At 46.2% G+C, this 23,087-nt stretch overlaps 1 protein-coding gene across 10 annotated transcripts in view; it reads left to right on the top strand.

Moving 5' to 3' along the window:
• The first annotated feature begins 5,965 nt into the window (after positions 1-5,965).
• tacc2 (transforming, acidic coiled-coil containing protein 2) overlaps positions 5,966-23,087 on the top strand; it is a 56,796-nt gene continuing 39,674 nt past the window's right edge. For all 10 annotated transcript variants that reach the window (XM_018738091.1, XM_018738098.1, XM_018738088.1 and 7 more), the window contains exons 1-3: positions 5,966-11,532; positions 12,770-12,874; positions 20,792-21,073. In XM_018738091.1, coding sequence (XP_018593607.1) covers positions 6,035-11,532; positions 12,770-12,874; positions 20,792-21,073 — 5,885 coding nt within the window. In that variant the 5' untranslated portion in view covers positions 5,966-6,034. The remainder of the gene's footprint in view (positions 11,533-12,769; positions 12,875-20,791; positions 21,074-23,087) is intronic.

Below are 23,087 nucleotides of genomic sequence, written 5' to 3'. Positions count from 1 at the left end.
CTTTGGTGAGACGAATGGAGTCGGCCCCACTTCTCTCCCTGTTTACTGTGTGGTTTGGTGCCTGCGCTGCCCTGCCTTCCACTTTTATTACAACAAACGCTTTCTGCCTGTGGTGTTTTTGAGCGAATTCTCTTGTGGTTTTGGAATTAACCTGGACTGGTTTGTCACCCAGAAGGTGGCTTTGGTCTCTGTTGTGAAAACCTGTTTGCTGTGTCGCATGTCTTGGGATGTGTGTCGGGCCGACCTCACGGAGCACAGAACAAAGCCAGCGTGACCCGGTGGAACAGTGTTGCGGACACCCTGGTCTATATGCTGTACTCCGGTCAAACTCTTTACAGTACTTAATGTGGTTTGAGTGTCCGCAGAGCTGTGCCATTGACACGGTAAAGATTACGTTGTAATTGGAGCTTTCAACTGCATGCTCATTTTAAATATGGCAAACGGCAGCTTATTTGTTACGCTCCAGTCTGTAATCTCTTAGGGTTTTATTACAGAGGACTCTAGAACTCATAGGGACATTTTAGTCATAGCGAAATATTACGCCGCTTCGTTTTATGTTGATAGAAATGGTTCCTCTGTCGGGCAGAGGTCAGAAAAATATTTAGAGTCTGCAGTGAAATGAAAGTTTAGGTGCATCTCGAGCTGCCTGAATGTGGATTGAAGGTCGACGCATTCCTTGGATAAGTCAATTTTCATTGTATATTTCAGTCTCTCGGTGACTGTAGAAATATTTACTCAAGCGAAGTCCTTCACAGGATTGCGTAATAGGTGTGAGCAGAGTAAGGGGTGTGTAGAAGCAGGGTAGAAATGAAAGGACGCTGGAAGAAATCCGTGTGAGCTATATGCTCGTGTTAAATAAGTCGTGTGCATTTCTACCATTTAGGAACACAGAATCCCTCCCACTCAGACTCCTACTTTGTCAGACTGCACTTCATTCCAGAATTAGTGTGGACATCTGGAGTGTGGTACTGCTGAAACGTGGGCCCTTAAAACCTTTGTGGGTAAGAATATAAGCGTACTGGGATATGTTCAAAGCCAGCAGGTGAGTGTGTTTGCAGTCTGATGGACACACCTTGTTTATGAATAGGTGGCAGCAGCTGGTGCTTAGCCCCCCGCCCCCCCCCCAAAAAACACTGCACCGCTGCAGCACAGTCTCAGAGGCTCCACTAATTCCTGCAGCCTGTCCCAAAAAGCTGCTGTGGCTCTAGGCCCTTTGGCTGGTGCAACACGACATTGCATTACACACCCTCTCTTAAAACTGCTGTATTTATTTTTAAGTATTTTTGTTGCCTTCTTTATAAGGGAGTGCCACCCAAAGAGGTATGCGGGGAGTGTGAGTGAGCAAAGCCAAAGCAGTGCAGTGCTGTGATGAGCGCAGGCAGCCAATTACAGACTCCGTTGAAATGATTTTTGGTTTCCCTTCATTGTGGTTAAAGTGATTGATGGCTTTAAAACGAAAAAGACGGGCAAAAATGTGTTGTGTAAAAAGGCTTTCTTCGTTCGCGGATAATAGTCTAAATGAAAGTCAGTCCCTCTGAATAATGCCAGACTAATGGACAGACCTGATGGACGAGGCTGGTTATAACCGGTTTGAGGAACTGCTCCTGGAGCTCTGCATGCAGCTACCGTTTTGCACTTAGAGCATGAGCTAATGTCTCTTTACAGAGTCAGCGGGGGGTGTGTTTCCCAGGCCTCAGTGGCCATGTCATGTTTCCAGTACATTCCAAAATATTAAAACTACAGGAGCGTTACCTCTCGGCCCCTGAACGGTCTGTAATTGCTTGCGCGGTATGGAATGTGTGGGGGGAGAAAAAAGCTCTGTGTGGGTTTGTGCCCGCATGCGTGTGCACTTGAAGCAAGAGCGCCTGCCTGTGTGTGTGTGTGTGTGTGTGTGTGTGTGTGTGTGTGTGTGTGTGTGTGTGTGTGTGGATGTGTGTGGGTGTGTGTTGTAAAGCGTGCCGCACTCGTGCCTGAGGTGGAACGGAGGAGGACTCACTGCCCTGCCTTGCCATGTGTGGGCTGCAGTGTGGCTGGTCGTGCATGGGCTTGCCTGGAGTTTTTCTTTGCCCCCCCGGACTGTATTATATCGAATGCCATCTACTGATTTGTCAGCAGAGGTTCTAACTCTGTTTCAACACTCCTGTGTGGCAGCCCCGCTCCAGATGTTGGTGGATTTGATGGGAACCCAGCTCCTCCTTCATGTACAGACACTACTCCTAGAACTCCCCCACCACAGTCAACTCCCATGCTCCTCGGTAGGGGGCTTTCGGGAGCTTTCCTTGAATGCGAGCAGCAGATGGTCCACCTCTTGGAGCATCACCAAGTTCCTATGGCAACCGGAGACATGGACAGGTGTCTGACTATGCCATTGCCTGAAGACTCTGACAGGGAGTCGGGGGAGACTACCCGTGAAACCGCCATTCGCGAGGGCCACGGACAGTCAGAGCAACCTCTCCCTTCATTCACGGTCAAGGGGAACAGGGTAAAATCGAATGAGAGTTCAACAAAGCCAAGTGAAACAATGAGCAGCGGAGGAGTGATAGAGACCTACAGCTTCAGCTTCAGAGATTATATAATGGGAACCACTTGCGGTGAAGTGGACAAAGCGGATGAAAAGGCAAATAACAGCAGAGGAGCATCATGGGATTTCAAACCATTTTGTGAGGAGCCACTGAAAGACTCAAATGAAACACCAGCAGGAAGTCAGATGGCGGTGGCAGAAAAGGCACCGCTGGATTTATTGGATGTGACACAAAAAGATACAATACATACTACTCTGCCATCAGAGTCAATTATTGATTTGTCAGGTGAGATACAGAAATGCACAATCAACTGTAAGCAAACAAACTCTGTGGCAAAAGCAGACTTGCCGACACGAGAACAGACAGAATCTCAGTCAGAAGCAAATACAAAAGAAAATATTGTCTATCATAAGATCCCTTCTAATAAAACACAGGAGCAGAGACAGACTAAGGAAGATAAACTCTTAGAGACAAAAAACTCACAAATAAACACAGAGTCAGACACTGAACTGAGAGAAACAAACCTGGAAACAGATTGTGTGAAAGAGACACAGACAGACTTGACAAATGATGCAAAAATGGAGACTGGTGTGTTTAAAGAGGCAGCGAATGGCACTCGCACCGTTGCACAGACAGAGCTGGAAAGAGGGACCAAGGCAGACACCTTAACGTGGAGTGAAATGCAGACGATGGCAGAGCCACCGAAGGAGATACAAGCAAAGAGAGAGCTAACGAGAGGCTCACCAGAAGAGGAAGGTCTTGAATTCTGGATAGAGGGACCGACAGAAATAGACTCCACCATAGAGGCAAAGCAAGAGCCAGAGGCGGACCTTGGAAAGGAGAAAAATAAAGAGTTGCTGGAAGACGTACAACTTTCTTACGGAAGCACAGAAGCAGTCTTACCCATGGAATCAAAGCCAAACTCTGTAAAAGAAGCACAACCAGAAATTAAACCTAACTCCTTCGAAGGGATCCAGAGGGGACAGTTAAAAATACCGTTGATCTCATGCGCAGAAGAAAAGTCAATGACGTATGAGACTGTAGTTATACATACAGGCGCCGTGAGTGACGGTGACCAAGCAAGGAACAAAACAGTGAAGATGCAACTAGAGTTTGATGGCGACACAAGAGTTGGAGCAGAACTGCAGCTACAGGCTGCTGCAGATTCAGAGGTGAAAGCACAGAGAGCCTCTGACTCGATAGTGTTGAACCCAGAGTTAAGCACAGAGCCTGAGTTAGGGCTTCGCTCTGGACAAAGCACAGAGACAGACATAAAAACAAAGACAAACTCATGGGCAGGTGTAAGTGCTCCAGAGATGTCAGAGACAGATGCAAAGACACAGAGAGATGCACAGAAAGGGTTAAGTACACAGGACAACGTGGAGACAGCGTTAAACAGTCAAACAGATCAGCAGACAGAAGTAAGTTTTCAGAAAAGCGCAGAGACACACATGATCTCACAGACAACACTAAGCACACAGGAAGATACAGAGACAGGCATGGAGATGCAGGCCAACACAGCAAGAGATGCAGAATCGGGGCTAAATGCACAGACTAACCAAGAGGCAGGACTACATACACAAGGCAGCACAGAGAAGCATGATTCTCAAGAATGGTTAAGTACAATGAGAAGCATGGTGACAGACGTGCAGCAATTTCAGGAAGGGTTAGGCGCAGAAACAAATGCAGAGGCAAAGCCAAAAACAAAGTTGGACCAGCAGACAAAATTAGAAACACAAAAAAAGACACAAACAGACACACCGGAGGCGTTAAGTACGAAGAAATGCGCAGGGACTGTTCTAAAGGAAGTCGCCTTAGGAATAGGGGTAAGCACAAACGAAAGTATAGAGACACCTGTAAAGGAACAGGAAGGGTTAAATGCAAAAGAAGAAGATCCACCCAGGGACTGGTTATATTACCAGGAACAGCTGAGCCACCAAAGGCAGTCAAACATCTGTTCACCATCTTCACTCCCTGAGAACGGGCAGGATAATCTTACTGCCTCTGTGATTTCACCTGCCCCCGGTCCACCCCCTCCCCAGAGGCACAAGCAGCCGTCCACTCCCAGTGGGACAGATGGTCCCCGCAATCTGATATCTGGAGTTGCAACTCCATACCACAGTCACCCTTTTACGGGGGCTGGTAAAAATGACAAAAATGAATCAACGACATCTGTTGTGGTGATGGATCGAAGTGTGTCCGAGACCAACCTCCATCCCGACAGTTGCGGGGGAATAAATGCAGGCGTTCACATGGGACAGGAGAAAGTGCTCCCTCTGGGCTCTGGAAACGCAGGGGTGGATAGTGTCCTTGAAGTGGCTTCAGCGGCCGCTGCTGCGTTGCCACTGACAACACCCACGGAGCCTGAAACGATAAAAGGGAAGGGAGAGAAGGAGGGATGCGATTCGTCCGAGGGAACGGCCAAGGCAGCCAATTCACAAACGGTAGCAGGTACACGGGAATTAATTGTGCCTCGGAGCTCAGCGGCAGCAGAACCGACAGAAATCATTCTAGCTGTACACCAAGACCCTTTGTTAATCTCTGCAAAGAGCGACTGTTCATCTGCTTTGGCGGAGTCCGACAGCTACCCATCGGCAGGCAGCTACATCGAAATGCCACACAGCTCGGCGGAGAGGGAGGGGGCGAAGGGAGAGGGCGGGCTGCCGAAGAGCTCCCCAGAGAGCAACGTTCACTCGCTGGCTGAGGGGAGGGGGGTGGAGAGGGACTCGCTCTGTATAGAGGACCAGAGTGACGTCTCTCCTACCAAGCCACCAGGATGTAACAGTGAGGAAGAGAGCGGCAAAAGACTGGAAGCAGGAGGGAGTGAGAGAGAAGGGAGAGAGGGGAATGAGAAGAGAGGAGGGAGCACTGGTTTCGGAGTGCCAGCCCGGCCTGCCAGCAGGACACCGGCAACAGAGACCGCAACAGCGACAGAGTGGCTGCCAGAACACCTCGCCGGAGGACGTCACAACGCCAGACCACCCCCTGACGTCAACCAGTTGCTGCCAACATCGCAGCACAGACATGAGCTCATTGCCTCAGCTGAGGGTGATTCGGCTGAAAGGGACTTACAGGCTCACCCTCAGAACAAAGTGAACGAGTGCAATACAGCTTCTTTCCCACCGCCTTCCCCCCAGGCTGACTGGGGATACTGCACCGCTGACCTTGCGAAAGGGACACAAAGAGGGCAGTCTGTGCATCCTGAAACGAACGGAGAGCTAAAGAAATCTCTGGTTGCTGCTCTCCAGCTTCCGGAAGCAGCTGTCACCGGGGAGAAGGCTGTGGGGGTGCAGACAAGGAAGGACTGTAAGGATCTGGGAAAGGCCTCTCCGGACCCAGCCTCAAGACCCCCCGCTCCCGACCAGCCTTCAGGCACCCCTGTTGAGAGAGACAGCGTACAGGCTCAGCACTGCTGCAGCTCAGACGCTGAAAACAGACTGAAAATCAGCAGAAGTTCTCAGCAATCTACAGCTGCTGGTGAGGTCAAGCTGCCAGAGCTAAGAGAATTTTGCATGGAACCAGTGGTCAACCAACCTTGGGTAAAGCAGCAAACCATGAAGGACAATGCTGGGGGCTCCAGGGAGCCGAAAATAGAGGAAGAAATTCAACGAGGACGGAACTTGCCCAAGAGAGAGACTTCCTCAACAGCGCTGGGCACCTGTGCCTCCCTGCCTCCCCTGATGGTGCAGGAGAGCCTGTACCACCCAGTGGTGGAGAGCAGCTTCACCTTCCAGGAGTTCTTTAGCCTTAAGAACCCAGAGTTACCACCAGTGCCACCAACAGAAGCAGCTCCACCAGCTGCTGCCAGAGATCCTGAATTGAAGGACATGAAAGATGCAGTACAGGAGAGCAGCCAGGCAAATGCAGCAGTGATGGAACCAGTACTGCCATCGATAACAGGAGAGCCGTTAGTTGCACCTAAACTGACAGACCCTAAGCAGCAGGACAACAAAGCAGATGCAGCAGTGACTGATGATACTGTACCTGTGACGCTAACAGCATTTGATCAACCCATTGATGCCTGTGAACTCACACTGAAGGACCCTGTTCAACCCTGCAACGACGTACTTACAGTTTTTGCTGAAACTCTACCTCTGTCACTTAGAGTATCTGATGAGCCCATTGGTGCTAGCAAATCCAAAATAAAGGACCCAGAGGATATAAAGGACCATGTTCAGAAGAGCAACGATTTAGATGCAATGCAGACTGAGTCTCTACCTCTATCAGTAGCAGTATCTAGTCATCTTGTTGATGCCAATGAAGTCAATCTGAAGGGCACAAAAGATTCTGACCAGCAGAGTAACAAAGCCAATGCAGTGGTGGCTGAAACTGCACCTGTCTCAGTAGCAGTGTCTGATCAACCTGCTAATGCCAGTGCATCTAATTTGAGGGACCTTAAAGACCCTGTCCAAGAGAGCAAGAATCCAGATGCAGCCGTATCTCTGTCCCTAATAGCGGATGCCGGTGAACCTGAACCGAAGGATTTGAAGGACCCTTTTCAGCAATGTAATCAAGAGGATTTAGTCATAGAAACTCTTCCACTATCAGTTCCTGATCAGCTATGTGATACCAATGAATCTGAACTGAAGGGCTTGAAACGTTCTGTTGAGCAGACCAATACCAATGCTGTACTGGTTGAACTATCAATACTACCACCCTTGGTGCCTGATCCAGCATCTGTTTCCAGCAAACCTGAACTGAATGACTTCAAGCACAACATCCAACAGAGCAGCCAGGAAGAAGCAGTGGTGGCAGAACCTATCCAAGAGTTAAAAAGAGTGGTTGATCCAGCAGCCAGTTGCAGCATTCTTGGACTGGAGGACCATGAGCACTTTGTCCAGCAGAGAAGCCAAGCAGAAGGAGTTGAGCCTGAAGTTGATGAGGTGAGGGATGAAACTGAAAGGGATTCAGCTGTCATGGAGCACATAGATGCCAAGGAAGTAACACTGTTGTCTGATGAAAGAGCCACATTTGACCCTAAAAACAAAGTTGCCTCAGACACTTTGTCTAACGAAAAATGGAAGAAAAATAGTGACATTGGCCTCATGCCAACAGCTGACCAAATAGAGTCTGAGAAAGAGGCTATTCAGAGGCCAGAGGTCAAGGATACTGGAGATTCTAAGGAGGCAACAAAAACAGGTGGCTGGGATTTGAATAGAGAGACTGTGTCAGCTGCTAAAGAGGAGCACACCAGAATAATCAAAGGGGATTCACCAGGATTAGTGGACAAAGACCAGTCCGAGAAAATGAGCACGTCCATCTTACTGGCGCTGTGTGATGCTTCACCTAAGTCAGACTTGATTGAGCTAGAAAAAAATAAATCTTTTACAACATCGCCTGCCAGTCCTCAGATCGCTGATGATGATTTACACAGAGAAACTTCAACAGGAGCCAGCACTGAGCTGACCTCTCCGACCTTCAGAGATGAAAGTGCAGGTGCAAAACATTCTGGGGAACATGGAGTAATTATTTCTGAAAACCCACCAATCAAACTACACAACCTCGTTGATAACGTCAGGACTGCTTGTGATGTGACCACTGCTGATGTCCCTACTGATTCAAAGATGGAGGTTTCTGTTTTAATGCAGAGTGAATTCTGTATCGCATCCCCTGTTACGGCTAAAAGCGAAACCCCAGCTTCATCAAGTCTTACCACTCTAGGTCCGCTACTCTGTCCTCAGGACCTTCTGAGTGACTGTGAGCTAACATCATTACACATGGACACAGTGCACCAGGAGAAGACACATGAAGCTGTGGCTTGTTCTTCGAATGTGGAAAATGGAAAAGAGGAAATACCTCCTACATCTCCCCAGGAGGCCTCTAGTCTTCACCACACCAATCTATCTGCCTTTCTCTCTCCCTCGCATAATGGAACATCAAATGATGGTAGAAACAAAGGTGAGCATGCTGATTCATTCTCTACAGAGTCATACTTAGTCACTCCGCCTCTCGCAGACCAACCTGACAGAGCTACTGTCAGACGAGATCAGGTTAGACAGGAAGTCACCATCTCTGCTGCAGTATTGAGTGGCTCAGAGAGGGATGAATTGGGGAAGGAGAAGCAGGCAGAGCAGATTAACAGCACAAAGGCCTCAGTCCCACAAACATCTCAGGGTGGGATTTCTTCTAAAACTGAACCTGAACTTCCTGTGCCAAAGAAAGAGAAAGGGGGGGTTGAAGTAAAACTTTTCAGCACTAGTGTTGTTGAAAGCAAATCTGTGAGCAAACCTGTCTGTGAAGATGTGGGACTGGAAGTCACTGGGGTATTAGACAAGCGGTCAGACCCTAATCTTATACATTCATCTAAGAGCAACGCACTCACTATAAACCCTCTTTCCAGTGTGCTCACCACTGAACCTTTGAGTGTGGAGCCCATCACTGAACCAGATTTAACAACTGATTCCATCAGAACTGCACTGGATAAAAACACTGGTTCTCCTCAAACTAAACCTGAGCTGGAACCTAAAACCCCTGCAGCTACTATACCTCTGTCCTCTGGACCTGAAATTTTACCTCTTAACCCTATAACTCTCTCCAAAGCAGGACTTTTCTCTGCTCGGCTGGACCACATTCCTGACCCTCCTGTGTTGAAACCCTCTGAGACTAGCCAAGATGTAGAGGCTGATGTCCTCTCCACTCATCCTGAGTCCCTCAGTGCTGAAAAAGACTTGCTGATTGAAACCCATGGTGCTGGAGATGTTATGTGCAAACCCCTTTCAGCTCAGGCACAGAGTGCTGAGCTTCTTAATGCTCCTGACCTTAACGTAGGACATATCAGTACCAAAGGTGAGCCAGGTGGAGATGAGCCCCCTAAATCAGCCATTGATATTAAGCCAGAAGTCCCCTACAGCTCAGCTCCCAGTATACTTTTAGAGAAGAAAACAGAAAAAGACAGCCAGCTTGAAATTCAGGAGACGCAAAGAGAATTATGTGCTGAGGAGGAAAAAGAAGCAGCAGCAGCAGCACACACTCACAGAGAATTTGGAGAAATACACACACAGGAAAAATATGAAGACAGGTCTGATCCCAGATTAGCCCCTGCTGGTGTGGGGCTGTCTGACAGCATAGCAAGTCAAAATGAAGGATTAAGTGGGGACTTGCATATGTCTTTGGATCAGGACTGTTCCTCTGGAACGATTTGCATGGATTATTCTCAGAGTCAAAGCACAACTCTACCTCCATGTCTGCTGCAGCAGCTGGGATCTAGCAAACAGAGAGAGGGGACGTTCAACAATGACCCAGGGAAATGCAACCAAGGTGAAGAGCCAGGTGCTTCAACTTTACAAGAACGTGTGGACCCAAGACAGGACATAACAGTGGTGATCTCCAATTATAAACTCCAAGAGGGGAGTTCACAAGACAAAGCTGAACCTCTGCCAGATGTTAATACAATACCTGTAACAGTCTCTGGTCTGGTTCTAGGTGAAGTTGTTGGCAATGCTGAAGGGGCATGCAACAGGTACCCATCAGATATGCTCTCCTTCAGCTCTGGTGTTAGGGCACAGACACTGAATGGGGTAAGAGAAAGTATGGGGTCAGGTACCATTCCATCTGTTTCAGCCACAGACAAGTTAGCAGTGAATGAGATTGAGGAAAAGGGTCAAGGAACAGTAACAGAAGACTCTGAGGAAATAACTTTGACACTTGAAGGAAACGCAGCTCCCACTGTCCATATGTCTCCTCTGAGTTGCATCAAAGGTCAAGAATGCAGTATTTTTGAGTCCCAGGAAGAAGCCTGCACCTTGGAGGAGGCAATGGAGACTCCACTCGAAGATTTCATGGTCCCTTCTGGACAAGCTAGAGATTCACTGACCTTATCTGATCATTTAATTCTGAAAAATGCAAGTGTCACCCCATATGCTGATATTGATGGTGGAGATCAGGAATGCCTGAAACCCCACACAGACCTGAAGAAACAACCTGGGGCTACAGCTGCTGCCTTGCAGTTACCAGAGTGCTCCACATGGCCTCTGACCATGAGTGAGTTCTCTGTTGACTGTGGTCATCCTAGCAAAGATGAAGAGGTTATCTCCTCGCCTGTAGGAGTCAGCGGGCTGTATGTGGAAGGCGACCATGCAGACAATACCACCGAACCAGGGCAGAGCGCAGTGCAACCCCTATTCATGGAGGGACAGTTGCACACTCATAATGACAGTCTTGCAGAGAATAATGAAACAGTTCTGAACTCAACCAGGCAAGGGGTTCAAGAAGTAGAGATAAGTGATCCTGGTCCTTGGTCGTGTCACAGGGATCTTGGCAGCCCCACAAAGCTCCACAGCAAGGAAGGTGACAGCATGAAGAAAGAAGCAAAGCTTGTGTTGCCAGCCGAAGCTGGAAAGACCTTTTCCCTTGACAGCCATGAGCTCCAAGAATGCCCTGTCAGCAGTGAGGCACAGCAAGAGACATGCCATGCTTCTGGAGGAAAAGAGGTCCTGTCCTCAGCTCCTTGGGCAGAAGGAGGAAAGGGAGAACAGCTAGAGAACAGGTCACCTGATGGGACTTGGGAAGAGAGGGACTCCCCCGAGGCTCCATCTGGGCTGTCGGTTGGGGCTCCGCCCCCAGCTGAAACACTGACATCATCGAGGGAACAAGGTCCACCACCCACAAATGTCTCCCAGAAAGAGCCTGTCCCAGGGAGTCCTGGGTTTCCTGTCCACTGGCAGGGCTCTGGCTCTCTCACTGCAGACTGCAGCAGCGCTTGTCTCGCCCTACACTCCAAGGCAGGGTTAGTCCATGGAAGTGGGAGCTTTGAACGGGTCTTAGAGGCCAGCTCACTCCCTGAAACTGAAGGATCCAAAGGGAACCTAGAGGCAGCACCAGAGCAGGGAAGAGATGCATCTGGATACTCAGTCACTGAAGTGACCGATAATAGCAGACACGCGGACAGAATCCAGCAAACGGAAGTGACCTCTGAGGACACAGGCTGTCTGGTAGAGTCCCTGAGACATGCAGCAGCTTTAGCCCAAAATGAACTACCACATGAACACATTAAGGAATTCTCCCATCTCAGGTACTGTGAATGAGTGTGTGTGTGAGCGTGTAAGAAACTTTACAAGCTACTTTGTACTGCATATTTCAGAAGAACTGAAAATTTTCTTTTTTTGTTTTGTCTCAAGTACTGGAATATTAAATGGCCTGTCATAGTAATTGATAACTAGTTAAATATTCATGCACACCCTTTTAAATCTTTGAGTCAATTGAAAGAATGATTTGTTGTTGTTTTTTTTTTTTAAATATATTTTTGTTGTAAAATGAATTTCTCTAACTGCAGTTAGTATTTCAAAGAAACTGTCAGGAAATTGCATTTATAAACTTGAAGACAATAATAACGGGAAACACCGGGGGGAAAAAAGTATGTGTGTGTGTGTATATATATTATATATATTATATATATCTAATATATACATACATACACACACACACACTTATATATGGATACAAAACAGATTTCAACCTGTACGTTCTGAAATTAGAATAAATAGTCCAGGTCTTTTGTAACAGCAACAAAAATGTGAACAAGTACAAAGTTTAATTATCTTATTAATTCACAATGAGTAATACACAAATTTGAAAAGGGTTTTTTTATGTAATGAAATACTATGTAAGTGAAGTAATACTACACAGGAACAATGAAAGGAATGTAATGGTTAAGATTTAGAAGTAAACAAAGAAACTGATAAGAATAATGCAGCCTCTTATCACAAGGGACTGACATCAGCGCTGACATCAACTCATGTTCCACCAGCAAGAATGGACCTATTCACCAGCTCACAGCAGGGGGATGAGCGGGGACTGGTATCCCACATACAGTAGAAACACACACACACACACACACACACACACACAGACAGACAGACTCAGTGGACAGAGATCACAGCACTCACAAGCTTACACATGTAAATACACCCTTGCACACACATGGCTTTGGGTTGGTGTTGGACGTTTGTCTCTTGCTAATAAATTGAGTTCAGTCCAGTTTTGTTCATCGTCACTTAGTATTTTCTGCAGAATTTCCTCTGATATGAGCATGTCGGTGAAGACTGACGATATGGAGAATGTTGATGTAGAACAGCATGTGAGAGTATTGATTTGTTGGGCTGAGCATAATGCTGTCGCTCATGATAGTAGCAGATGTCACCCAAGTGCAGTATGTCTACCTGCCCTTTGGCTGGGGGGGGGGGGGGGGGTCATGCAGTCTGCTTGTCTGTCTGGGATGCTAGAAAGCTCCTGTTTTTCTCACGTTACAGCCCCATCCAGCTAGCGGCTTCACCCACAGCTGATCTAGAATTCAGTACACCCAGTGAAGAGAAAGCAACCCCCCTTGGAAAGGAGGAGGAACGACCAGTTTCCAGGTAACATTTAAATGTGTCTGTGTCCTAGTCCTGCTATGGCACTGATACAGTTTGATTTGTTTGGGTTTTCCTGTTTTTGATGTGCAAAACTGAGAAATTAACTTCCATTTCTTTCTTAAAAACCTATTGCTTACAAATAAAGCACATCTATTCTGCCCCATACAGTTTCAATTAGGGGAAGAAATGGTTTTAATTTCAAGAAGGAAATATTTGAAAGTATATCTGGTTGTTTCTGGTTGTAGAACATCTGTCAGAGCTTCTGTGCATATTCCAATACAAAAGAGTTGTTTTTATAGAGAGCAATTTGCACTGAGGTGTGAAAAATTACAGGTCAAGGCTTCATGGACATAGAAGAGCACTGCTGATGAAGGCTTTCCGGCTCCATTCCTGTCTTGGGCCTTCATATGTTACTCAGTGTCTATAAAATCTAAGTTGTAATACTGTACTGACTTCTTTCTCATATTTTATATGTATATATTTCATATAATATTTCATATTTGTGGGCAGTTGTAATGAATACAGTTGGTATGGAGCACACTGGAATGATAAATCTTTTTTTTTTTTTTTTTTTTTTAAGATTGCATTGCAAGGGTCATGGTTTGGTTGTTTGGAATGAATAAATGAATTAACAAAACTTAATTAAACCCAGATGGAAATTCCTCTGGGTTTCAGCAGCATGCAGTACATACACACATGCAGTATACACACACACAGTATGTGCAGTTGAGCTTGTAGTGTAGTGGATACAGCTGCTGCCTTTGGATCTGAAGGTTGCGGGTTTGATCTCTGGCTGTAGTGCCCTTGAGCAAGGTACTTACCCTTAAAGTTGCCTGGTTTTTATAATAAAAAAAAAAAAAAATACCCAGCTATTTAAATGGGCAAATAATTCTAAGGTTGTAACTCTAACATAAGTTGCTTTGGACAAAAGTGTCAGCTAAATACATGTAATGAATGTAAATGTATACATGGAGTGACAAAACTGAGACCAATAAATAATATTAATTCTTATATTACTTAAGCATATTTTCTATATGAGAGAGCAGGATGAAGTGAGATTGCGCGAGGTGCTCATTACCACCTAGTCTCTATCGTTGAGTTCACCACCCTGGTATCATGGAAGCCCTGCTTTTGTTTGTTTTTTTTTTTCCCCTTTCCTCTAAAATGTTCCCTTTCTATCCTCCTGGCTGTTACTTTCTCTTGTGTATAACTATCCATTCCTAGTTCCAGTTATTATCTCATTATTTTGTTACCTTCCACTGTAACTCACTCTTCTCTTAATCTTTCTCACTGTCTGGAGACACAGCACGTGCTTTCTAAGCGCTTGCTGTCTGCCAGTCATCCTAGCAGCCGCATCAACCCTCCGGGGGTGACAGAGTGGGGTTGGGTGACAGTGAAAGAGAAACAAGGAGAAAGCGGGATGGAATAACAGAGCGAGGAAGGCAGCATGGTGGAATAGCAAGTAGCACTGCTCTCTTACAGTCCCTGGGTGGTGCAAGAGAACGTGGGTTCGATCCCCACTCAGTCGTGTGGAGTTTTGCGTGTTCTTCCTGTGTCTGGATGGGTTTTAGTCTGGGTGCTCTGGTTTCCTCCCACAGTCCAAAGGCATGCTGTTCAGATTCCCCCATAGTGTGTGAGTGACAGAGAGAGTGTGTTCCACTAATGCATGGATGAGTTACCCATTCTAAGTAGTGTATCTAGCAGCGTAAGTCACTGCGGTGAATAAGATGTGTGAGCCGATAACAGTAATTAGAGTTCGTTGGAAATCGCTTTGGAGAAAAGCGTCTGCTAAATAAATAAATTTAAGTCCACCCAAGATCCAGTTTAACCTCTTGGAAAATGAGTGTTTTTATGTGACTCTGCAATCAGTTCTCCGCAGGCCACTTCCCTTTTACCTCCTCTCTGACGCCCCCATATGGCAGGTTGGATCGCTGAACCCTAAAGCTGGAGGAATGTTTCGTTCACATGGGATCAGAGGGGTGGGATGGGCCAGGGAAAGGGGTGGGGAAGTGTGTTTTCCAGCAAGTGCCTCTCATGGAGTTGTTGCGAACGGCCGGCCGGCTTGGCACAAAAAATGTAGCGCAGACACATGTAGAACACGTTGTGGTGTGTTGTGTTACATTAGAAAGTGCGCGCGGAGAGTGCGGCGAGTGGAGAGAGAGACAGGGGGAAGGGAGAAGTGTGTTTTGTCCCCGGTATTTTAAGTGCAGCGCGACGAGAGCGAGGGAGGACTCCTATCATCCCAGTCTCCAGAATTCTCCCTAGGCTCTTCGGGGGGAGGGGCGGGAGGGAGACGGCACAGCCACTGGGTGAGTGTCACCGCTTACCTCTGCTCTCCGCCATGTTCCATGTGCTTCCCAGCATTCATCGTTCATTCAGGCGCTGCATCCCCTCCTTCCTCGCGGCGGAACGGGGTTCCTTACGCTGCTGTGATGACCTGAGACGGAAAGAGGGACGAGAGGAGGGCAGGCGCATGAAAAAGGACAGAGATTTGTTGTTGCCACTTGTTTCTGTCGAAGTAGTGCCGGTCCTGACTGTCTGTGCCAGGTGTATTTCGGAACCCTGCCATCCGTATCCCCATTGGCTCCTCCTGTGCAGCCCGCCCCCTGCATCTGCGCACCGGTGAAAGTAAACAGGCAGGGCAGCTGCGCAAAGACAGCGAGACCAACAGCCCATTAACCTACATGAGAAAGTAGGCAAGAGCTTCTCTTCTGACATTTTTCTCTAAAGTGACTTACAATGTTAAGGTTACAGTTATTTACCCATTTATACAGCTGGGTAATTTTATGGTAAGTACCTTGCTCAAGGGTACTACAGCTAGAGGTGGGAATCAAACCTGCGACCTTCAGGTCCAAAGACAGCAGGTCTAACCACTACACTCCCAGCTGTCCCTTTTTTTGGTTGAATTCAGTTCACTTTTGACTGCCGTTCTGTGACTTGTCTGGGGAATGAAATCATGGCAGTCGGTTGTTGGGTTGCTGCAACGATGGTGTCAGTTTGAGCTTGGATTGAAGTTTTGGTGCCCGATGTGTTGAGAATCTGAATTGGAAGATGTCCTACACAATGTATAAGGTTACTTTCTTGCAAAAAGCCAATATAAGTTCTTCTCTTTCAGTTTGCAGGACATAAGTTATTACCAGTTACAGTAATTTATCTTGGGTTGAGAAGTGGACATGTTTCCGGAAACCTGTGCCTGTTCATCGGTGTCCATAAAATAAGAATTGATTCTCTTGGGCAGAATTTTTTCAGTAATTTTATACTATTTCTTTGGAATTATAAGCAACTGCGTGGCTCAGGCTTTTTTCGGTCGTTCCTTAGCAACACACCGGAAGTCTGCAGAAGTGCAGATAAAGGCCTAATCTTGCTCACTTGCTGCTCTTGTGGAACTCATCCAGTAGAGAACTTCGGTGGAAAAAGTCACGCCCTTAATGCACCCACGGCTATTTGTTTCTCAGTTTTCAGTTATGAGTGTCCATGAAGTGAACCAGGATTGTGAGCCAGTTATTCCGCAGTAAGTGGATTCTCATGGCAGGCTGAAAGAAGCTGTATTTTATTGCTTTTAGAGATGGTGTGAATGAAGGAGATAACCCATCATATTATACCATGTTTTAACACAAATTTTCACACCTTTTTTCTAAGCAGTTACTGAGTTGAAACATATGTATATATGTTTAACACAAAAGTGACACATACATATATACACATATATATATAAAGTGTGTGTGTGTGTCTGTCATTTTTATGTCCGCCATATATTTTTTAGTGTGTATTTCTCTTTACACTTTACTGGCTCAAAACATATATGGTGTATTTTATATATGGAATATAGGAAAGTATTTTTGCATTATTTTCAGGTTGAGATCTTGTACCATGACAGGAAAAAAAAAAAAAAGGTTAGCAGGACTGCATTGGTTTTGTAAGGTCTTGTCTAATTTGTGCTTGAATTGAAAATGATTTTCCTTTTTAATCTGTACTATATTGTTTAATAAGAGGATGAAGTCAGCATTGTTTGATGGTGAGCAGCAATCCCTGCAGCTTGGTGATCAAGAGCACTGGGAATGTAATTTGCAGTTTTTCCTGGGAGACTTCTGAGCTTTGAGCAGTTATTCCTCAGCAGTTATGTTGCCATGGTGAATGACGAAGGTGATGCATGATTACGGTATTTTCACGCTGAGTAGTTTGGGGGAAGGGACAATGGAAATCAGTCTTGTTTTCTTAATATTGCGGCTTCTTGTAACACCAGAGGATGTTTTGTTTTCTTAATCTGTTCAACATAACTTGCACAGATTAAATGCGTTGTGAACACATTAATGGTACATGGCAACAATGATTCGCTGTACGATATTTGCCAAACTGGAAGTAGAACCAAAAACAGCGATTTGATATGCAAATACACATTTTTATAAAGCCATACACACACACACACACATGCACAGAAGTAGAAGATGTTTATGAGTGTTTCATGTGTGCATGTGTGTGTGTGTGTGTGTGTGTGTGTGTGTGTGTGTGTGTGGTGTGTGCACGTATTTGAAAACCCATATGCCACACAAATACATACATTTAGAAACCTGATAATGTCCACATCCAACACTTGTGTTACCTGCTGTTATTAATCATGCACTGAGTGACCCGTGCATGTGATTCATTTGATGTGTAAGAGAAAAGGACGAGTGGTAGGTCCTTGTATGTGCCCATATGTGTCTTTGCATTAAAAATGGTGTGACTTGAGCTTCTGGTGGCCCATGTAAAGAGCACAATGATAGGCCAAGAGCCAAAGTCCTCTACCCCAGTCAGTTGCCTCGAGGGAGAAGTAGTGGAGTGACCCTAACATCATTGCCTTTCTGCTCTGCTCTGTATACAGTAAATAACCACATTGGGGCGGGGCGGCACAGCGAGTAGTGCTGCTGTCTCACAGCACCTGGGTGGTGCGAGAGGATGTGGGTTCGATCCCCACTCAGTCTGTGTGGAGTCTGCATGTTAACCCCGTGTCTGTGTGTGGGTTTCCTCCCGGTGCTCTGGTTTCCTCCCACACTCAACAGACATGCTGTTCAGCTTCGCCCGTAGTGTGTGAGTGTCAGAGAGAGTGTGTGTGTGTTCCACTGATGTATGGATGGTGACCCATTGTAAGTAGTGTATCTAGCAGTGTAAGTCACCTTGGTGAGTAAGGTGTGTGGGCTGATAACACCACATAGAGTCCGTTGGAAGTCGCTTTGGAGAAAAGTGTCTGCTAAATAAATAAGTGTAAGTGGTGGAGAAAGCAGACGGTGAACTTGTTGGGCTGTGTTTCTGTGTGTAACGGGACTTTGAGACTGGAAGAAGACAGGTTCAGGTTCCACCTTCCTCTGCATCCACAATCTCTTCGAGATGGTGTTTGTGTTATAGTTGTTATGTGGAAATAAGGCTTCTGGTTGCCCCTCCTTCTCCTCCTTTCCTCCCTGCATGTGTGAACCATGTGACACCAAGAGACTTCTTTGTACTCATGTTTTCCAAAGGAACAACAAGCTACTGGGAGAACGTCTCCATGGACGTGGAGCCTGCAGAACAACATACTGTTTAAAGGGTCTGTTTTTTTGGGTGCATTCTGGCAGTTTTCTGGATTTCTTGGTTTTCACAAAACTCTAAAATTGTTTTGTGACATCACATCAGAAAGAATTAACTTTTTCTTATTTGGCAGTTTTGGTACAGTAGAGTACGACTGTCTTTCTAATAATACTTTGATCATCTTGCTTTTCACTGAACCCTCAGGCTTTTTTAACATTTAATTTATTAGAAAGAAAACCATCTTTCGCAGTGAAAATGAGCTGCTCTGCGGCTTTGTTTGAGCTGCATGCCTTTTTGGGCGCTACCAGAGAGCCGATATCTGTGTTACACTATGTGCACTGTACAGCTGCTGAGGGTGTGTGAGGCACGGTGCTGAAGAGCAGGGTATTTTTAGAGTCAGAAGCAGCCTTAGGCTTGCAACAAGTTCCCAGCCCCCCCTGTTATGCCTGCTGGAATAAAAACAGGCCTGGTTAACAGTCAGCTGGGCCTGCACTGTACACACATTCTCTGCGTCTCACACACACACACACACACACACACACACACGCGCGCGCGCCCGCGCCCAAACGAAGACCCCTTGCAGTAGCTTGCTGCTGCTAGAAATTACCAGAGTAAATTACTATAATATAATGCTGAAATATGATAAAATATTGAATATATATACACACACACACACACACACACACACACACACACACACGATTACATACAAAAATTACTCGTTTTTCAAGTGCTCATAAAGCATGTAGTAGTCTTTGTAAACTTAATACATTACACACACACACACACACACACACACACACATTTTCAGAACCGCTTGTCCCTTACGGGGTCACGGAGCCTACCCGGCAACACAGGGCGTAAGGCCGGAGGGGGAAGGGGACGCACCCAGGACGGGACGCCAGTCCGTCACAAGGCACCCCAAGCGGGACTCGAACCCCAGACCCACCGGAGAGTAGGACTGCGGTCCAACCCACTGCGCCACCGCACCCCCACTTAATACATTATTTCAAGCAAAATATATTACATAAAAGAATTTTAAGTCAGTTACACAAGGCAACAGAATTTTTCAAAGTTTTTATTTTTGTTGAGTTTTGATGTTATTATGATTATTGTTTACTGATTACAAAAACACCACTATTTCTTCTAGAGTGTCAGTTTTAGCCACAGAATCTTGCTTTCACTATTATTATAGAGAATTTTCGCTCACGCATATAAGAAGCGCTACACTGAGAGATGTTAAACACCATTTATTAACAAATTACATACTGTAGATATTCGTAGATATTATACATTGGAATGTTCTAGAAAAGCATGGAAATATAGCAGCCATTGTAAGATACCAGAAGGCACCTGAACGCTCTAGAAATTACCGAAACATTCTAGAAAGCAACCTGTTACACTCCTGTATAATTAATAAATGTCAGTGTAAATGTAAAGGGCGGATCCAGAAAGATTATTTTGCACAAAATAACCCCGGTACCACGGCGTGCAAACCTGGTGTAACAACTAGATTAAATGAATTGAGAACTTTGAAATCAGCCACATTTGGCAGATATGCCCAGATTAGATTTTATTGCATTTAATTGTGGGCTCTGAGGAGAGGCTGAAGGAAATAATCACATTAGCAATATTATCTTAGAATTGAATTCTTATTCACAACAGTCAGCAATCGCATTGCGATCTAGAAAGCTTAGTGCTACACGAGAATAATATGTAACACACACACCCAATGAGCAAGAGAGCTTCTTTTCACATCAGTTTTCGGAACACATTGTCAGGATCATTGTCTGAGCGGAATATGACGCAGAGCCTTTTCGTCAGACATGCTTTGTGTGTTCTCTTAATTTACATTTATTCATTTAGCTGACACTTTTCTCCAAAGCAACTTACAATGTTAGTCTACCTACAATTATTTATCCATTTATACAGCTGGGCAATTTTTACTACAGCAATTTTAGGGTAAGTACCTTGCTCAAGGGTACTACAGCCAGAGCGGGATTCAAACCTGCAACCGCTGGGTGAAAAGGCAACAGTGCTAACCACTACACTACCAGCTAGAGAAATGTGAGACACACTTTGTGTATTGTGAGCTCATGGAGAAAGAAATGAATGAATGAATGAATGTCTGCCTGCTCCAGGTGTTTTCCTACATCTAAATTGAAATGTATTCATTTATCAGACACTTTTCTCCAAAGCGACGAACATCTCATAGAAAATGCAACGTGTTCATTACATTAGCAGGAAGAGACACTTAGATGCAGATATGTGATTCTTAAGTGCAGTTAGTTTCTGGAAACCTGGAAGGAGAAGGAGAAGGTGCGGTGTATAAAAGGCAAACTCCTTGCATCGGTGACATGTTTATGATCCTCCATGCAGGTGCTCTCTGATTGGCCAGTCTGAAGCGGGAGATCCCACCCCTGACTTGCCAGACCCCCTTGAGAAGCAGTCCCTTCAGCCACCCCTGCCTGCCTACCTTCTTCAGGACGGCGTCGATTTCCCCACCCCTCCTCCCACCCCCCCGGAGAGGTGCTCCAGCTCCCCTCCATCTAGCGGACCCCCGGAGCCACGGACCCCTTCGCCTGCTTTCCCCGCTCCTGATCTACCCCCTACTCTTTGTGTAGACGTCCCAGAAGCTCATCCCTCGCTACCCCCAACCAGGTACAGTCACATCCTCTACCCCTTCTGTTCAGATGTCCTTCCCTGTTTGCTCATTTTGCATTTTACAAACACTCATTGCTTTATACAAATAGATAATGAGGTAGTAAGAAGTACATTCTAATGTTGTGCTGTTCAGTTTGCACCGGTATAGGGGCATTCCTTTGAAGAAGTGAAAAAGGCCACCCAGAAGCTATGCGGGGTGACCTTACCATTTACATTTATTCATTTCACTTTTCTCTAAAGTAATTTACAATATTAAGGTTAAAATTATTTACGCATTTATACAGCTGGATAGTTTTACTGGAGCAATTTAGGGTAAGCACCTTGCTCAAGGGTACTACAGCTGGAGGTGGGATTTGAAACTCTGACCTTTTGGGTCCAAAGGCAGCAGTGCTAACCAGTACACTACCAGCTAAGCATGAGAGCAGGGAATCACCACAGCCATCCTTTGAACCCCGTGACTTTAAGGTCAGCTGGTCTGCTCTGCAGCAGTGATTTTAGACATTTGAGGGCACTGAAATGGAAAAGGACAGTTTGCTGCCCTTGCCAGAAGGTTTTTCTGAATGAAAGAGAGGTTAGAGTAGCTGCCTTCCACTGGATGGATGCGTGTTCAACTTCCTGCGCTCACTGTAGACCCCCTGTTTAGGTTGCCTACACTGAATACACACATACCTGCTGTCTGAAACCACTTGTCCTGAGCAGGGTTGTGGCAAGCCACAGGGTGCAAGGCTGGAGGGGGAGGGGACACACCCAGGACGGGATGCCAGTCTGCAACAAGGCACTCCAAGCAGGCCTTGAACCCCAGATCCACCAGAAAGCAGGACCCTGCCAAACCCGCTACACCACCGCACCCTCCTCTCTACACTGAATAGCCCCAGTAAATATTACTTGGCTGTAAAAAGGGATAGATGGGGGGTGGGTGACACAGCAGGTAAACCTAGTGCCTCCCAGCTCTTGAGCATCGCAGGGGGGTTGGGTTTGACTCCAGTTCAGGATTTGCAGCCTTTTCATGTTTATCCCTCTTTCCAAACTACCCAAGAGCCGTTGAAGGGATGTCAGCACTTTTAATCAGGCGGGGAAGGAAATATGCTTTCAAAGCGCAAATAAGAGCACAGTTATAATTCCTGCCCTCTGTGCTGTGTCAGTGTTTCACAGCGCCGTCTCTCTTGCAACCGTTTTGGCCGCAGGCAGCTGTGCAATCGCAGCGCGCAATGACGGCTATTAAGATTTGGGAACACTCAGCAGAGCCTCCCTGTCACCACAGAGCCATTGTGTGTGTTGTGAGGAGGAGATTTTAGCCTTTCTTATGTGGACCATCTGGTTTTTCGTCCATAATCTTGCTGTGGCAGCCCAGAGAGCTGGGGGTAGGAACGGCAGTGTCACATTTGAGGAGCAGACCTCTGCGCCCTGTCCATCTACAGTGTGTCTCCAGACACAGATCGCTAGGGTTTGGCTCCGGAATATTATATTTAGTTCCACAAAGGGCAGCAGAGTGTCAAGGTTTCTGCGTCAAGGGTGTGGAAATCCCTATTTGTGTGGGTGACACAGCGAGTGGCTGTGCTGTCTCACAGCATCTGGGTGGCGCGAGAGGACGTGGGTTCGAACCTTGCTCAGTCTGTGTAGAGTCTGCATGGCCTTCCTCTGGGTGCTCTGGTTTCCTCCCACAGTCCAAAGACATGCTGTTGATGTTCACCTGTAGTGTGAATGACAGAGTGTGTGTGTGTGTGTGTGTGTTCTACTGATGTATGGATGAGTGAACCATTGTAAGTAGTATATCGAGCAGTGTAAGTCACCACGGTGAATAAGGTGTGTCGGCTGGTAACACTACATAGAGTTCATTGGAAGTCGCTTTGAAGGCAATAAATAAAAATAAACAAAAAAGGCAGCTTAATCCAGGTGATTTAGATGACTGGCTCCACTGAAACATTTGGCAGCATAAATAGGTGAGATTATGTAATACTTCTTTAAATTCACACCCAGCAGCTCAACATGACAAATAACAGGAAACATGACA

This window comes from Scleropages formosus, chromosome 8 (genome assembly GCF_900964775.1).
Source record: "Scleropages formosus chromosome 8, fSclFor1.1, whole genome shotgun sequence".
In the NCBI taxonomy this organism is placed as follows: domain Eukaryota; kingdom Metazoa; phylum Chordata; class Actinopteri; order Osteoglossiformes; family Osteoglossidae; genus Scleropages; species Scleropages formosus.
This window is presented reverse-complemented; position numbering and strand designations above follow the sequence as displayed.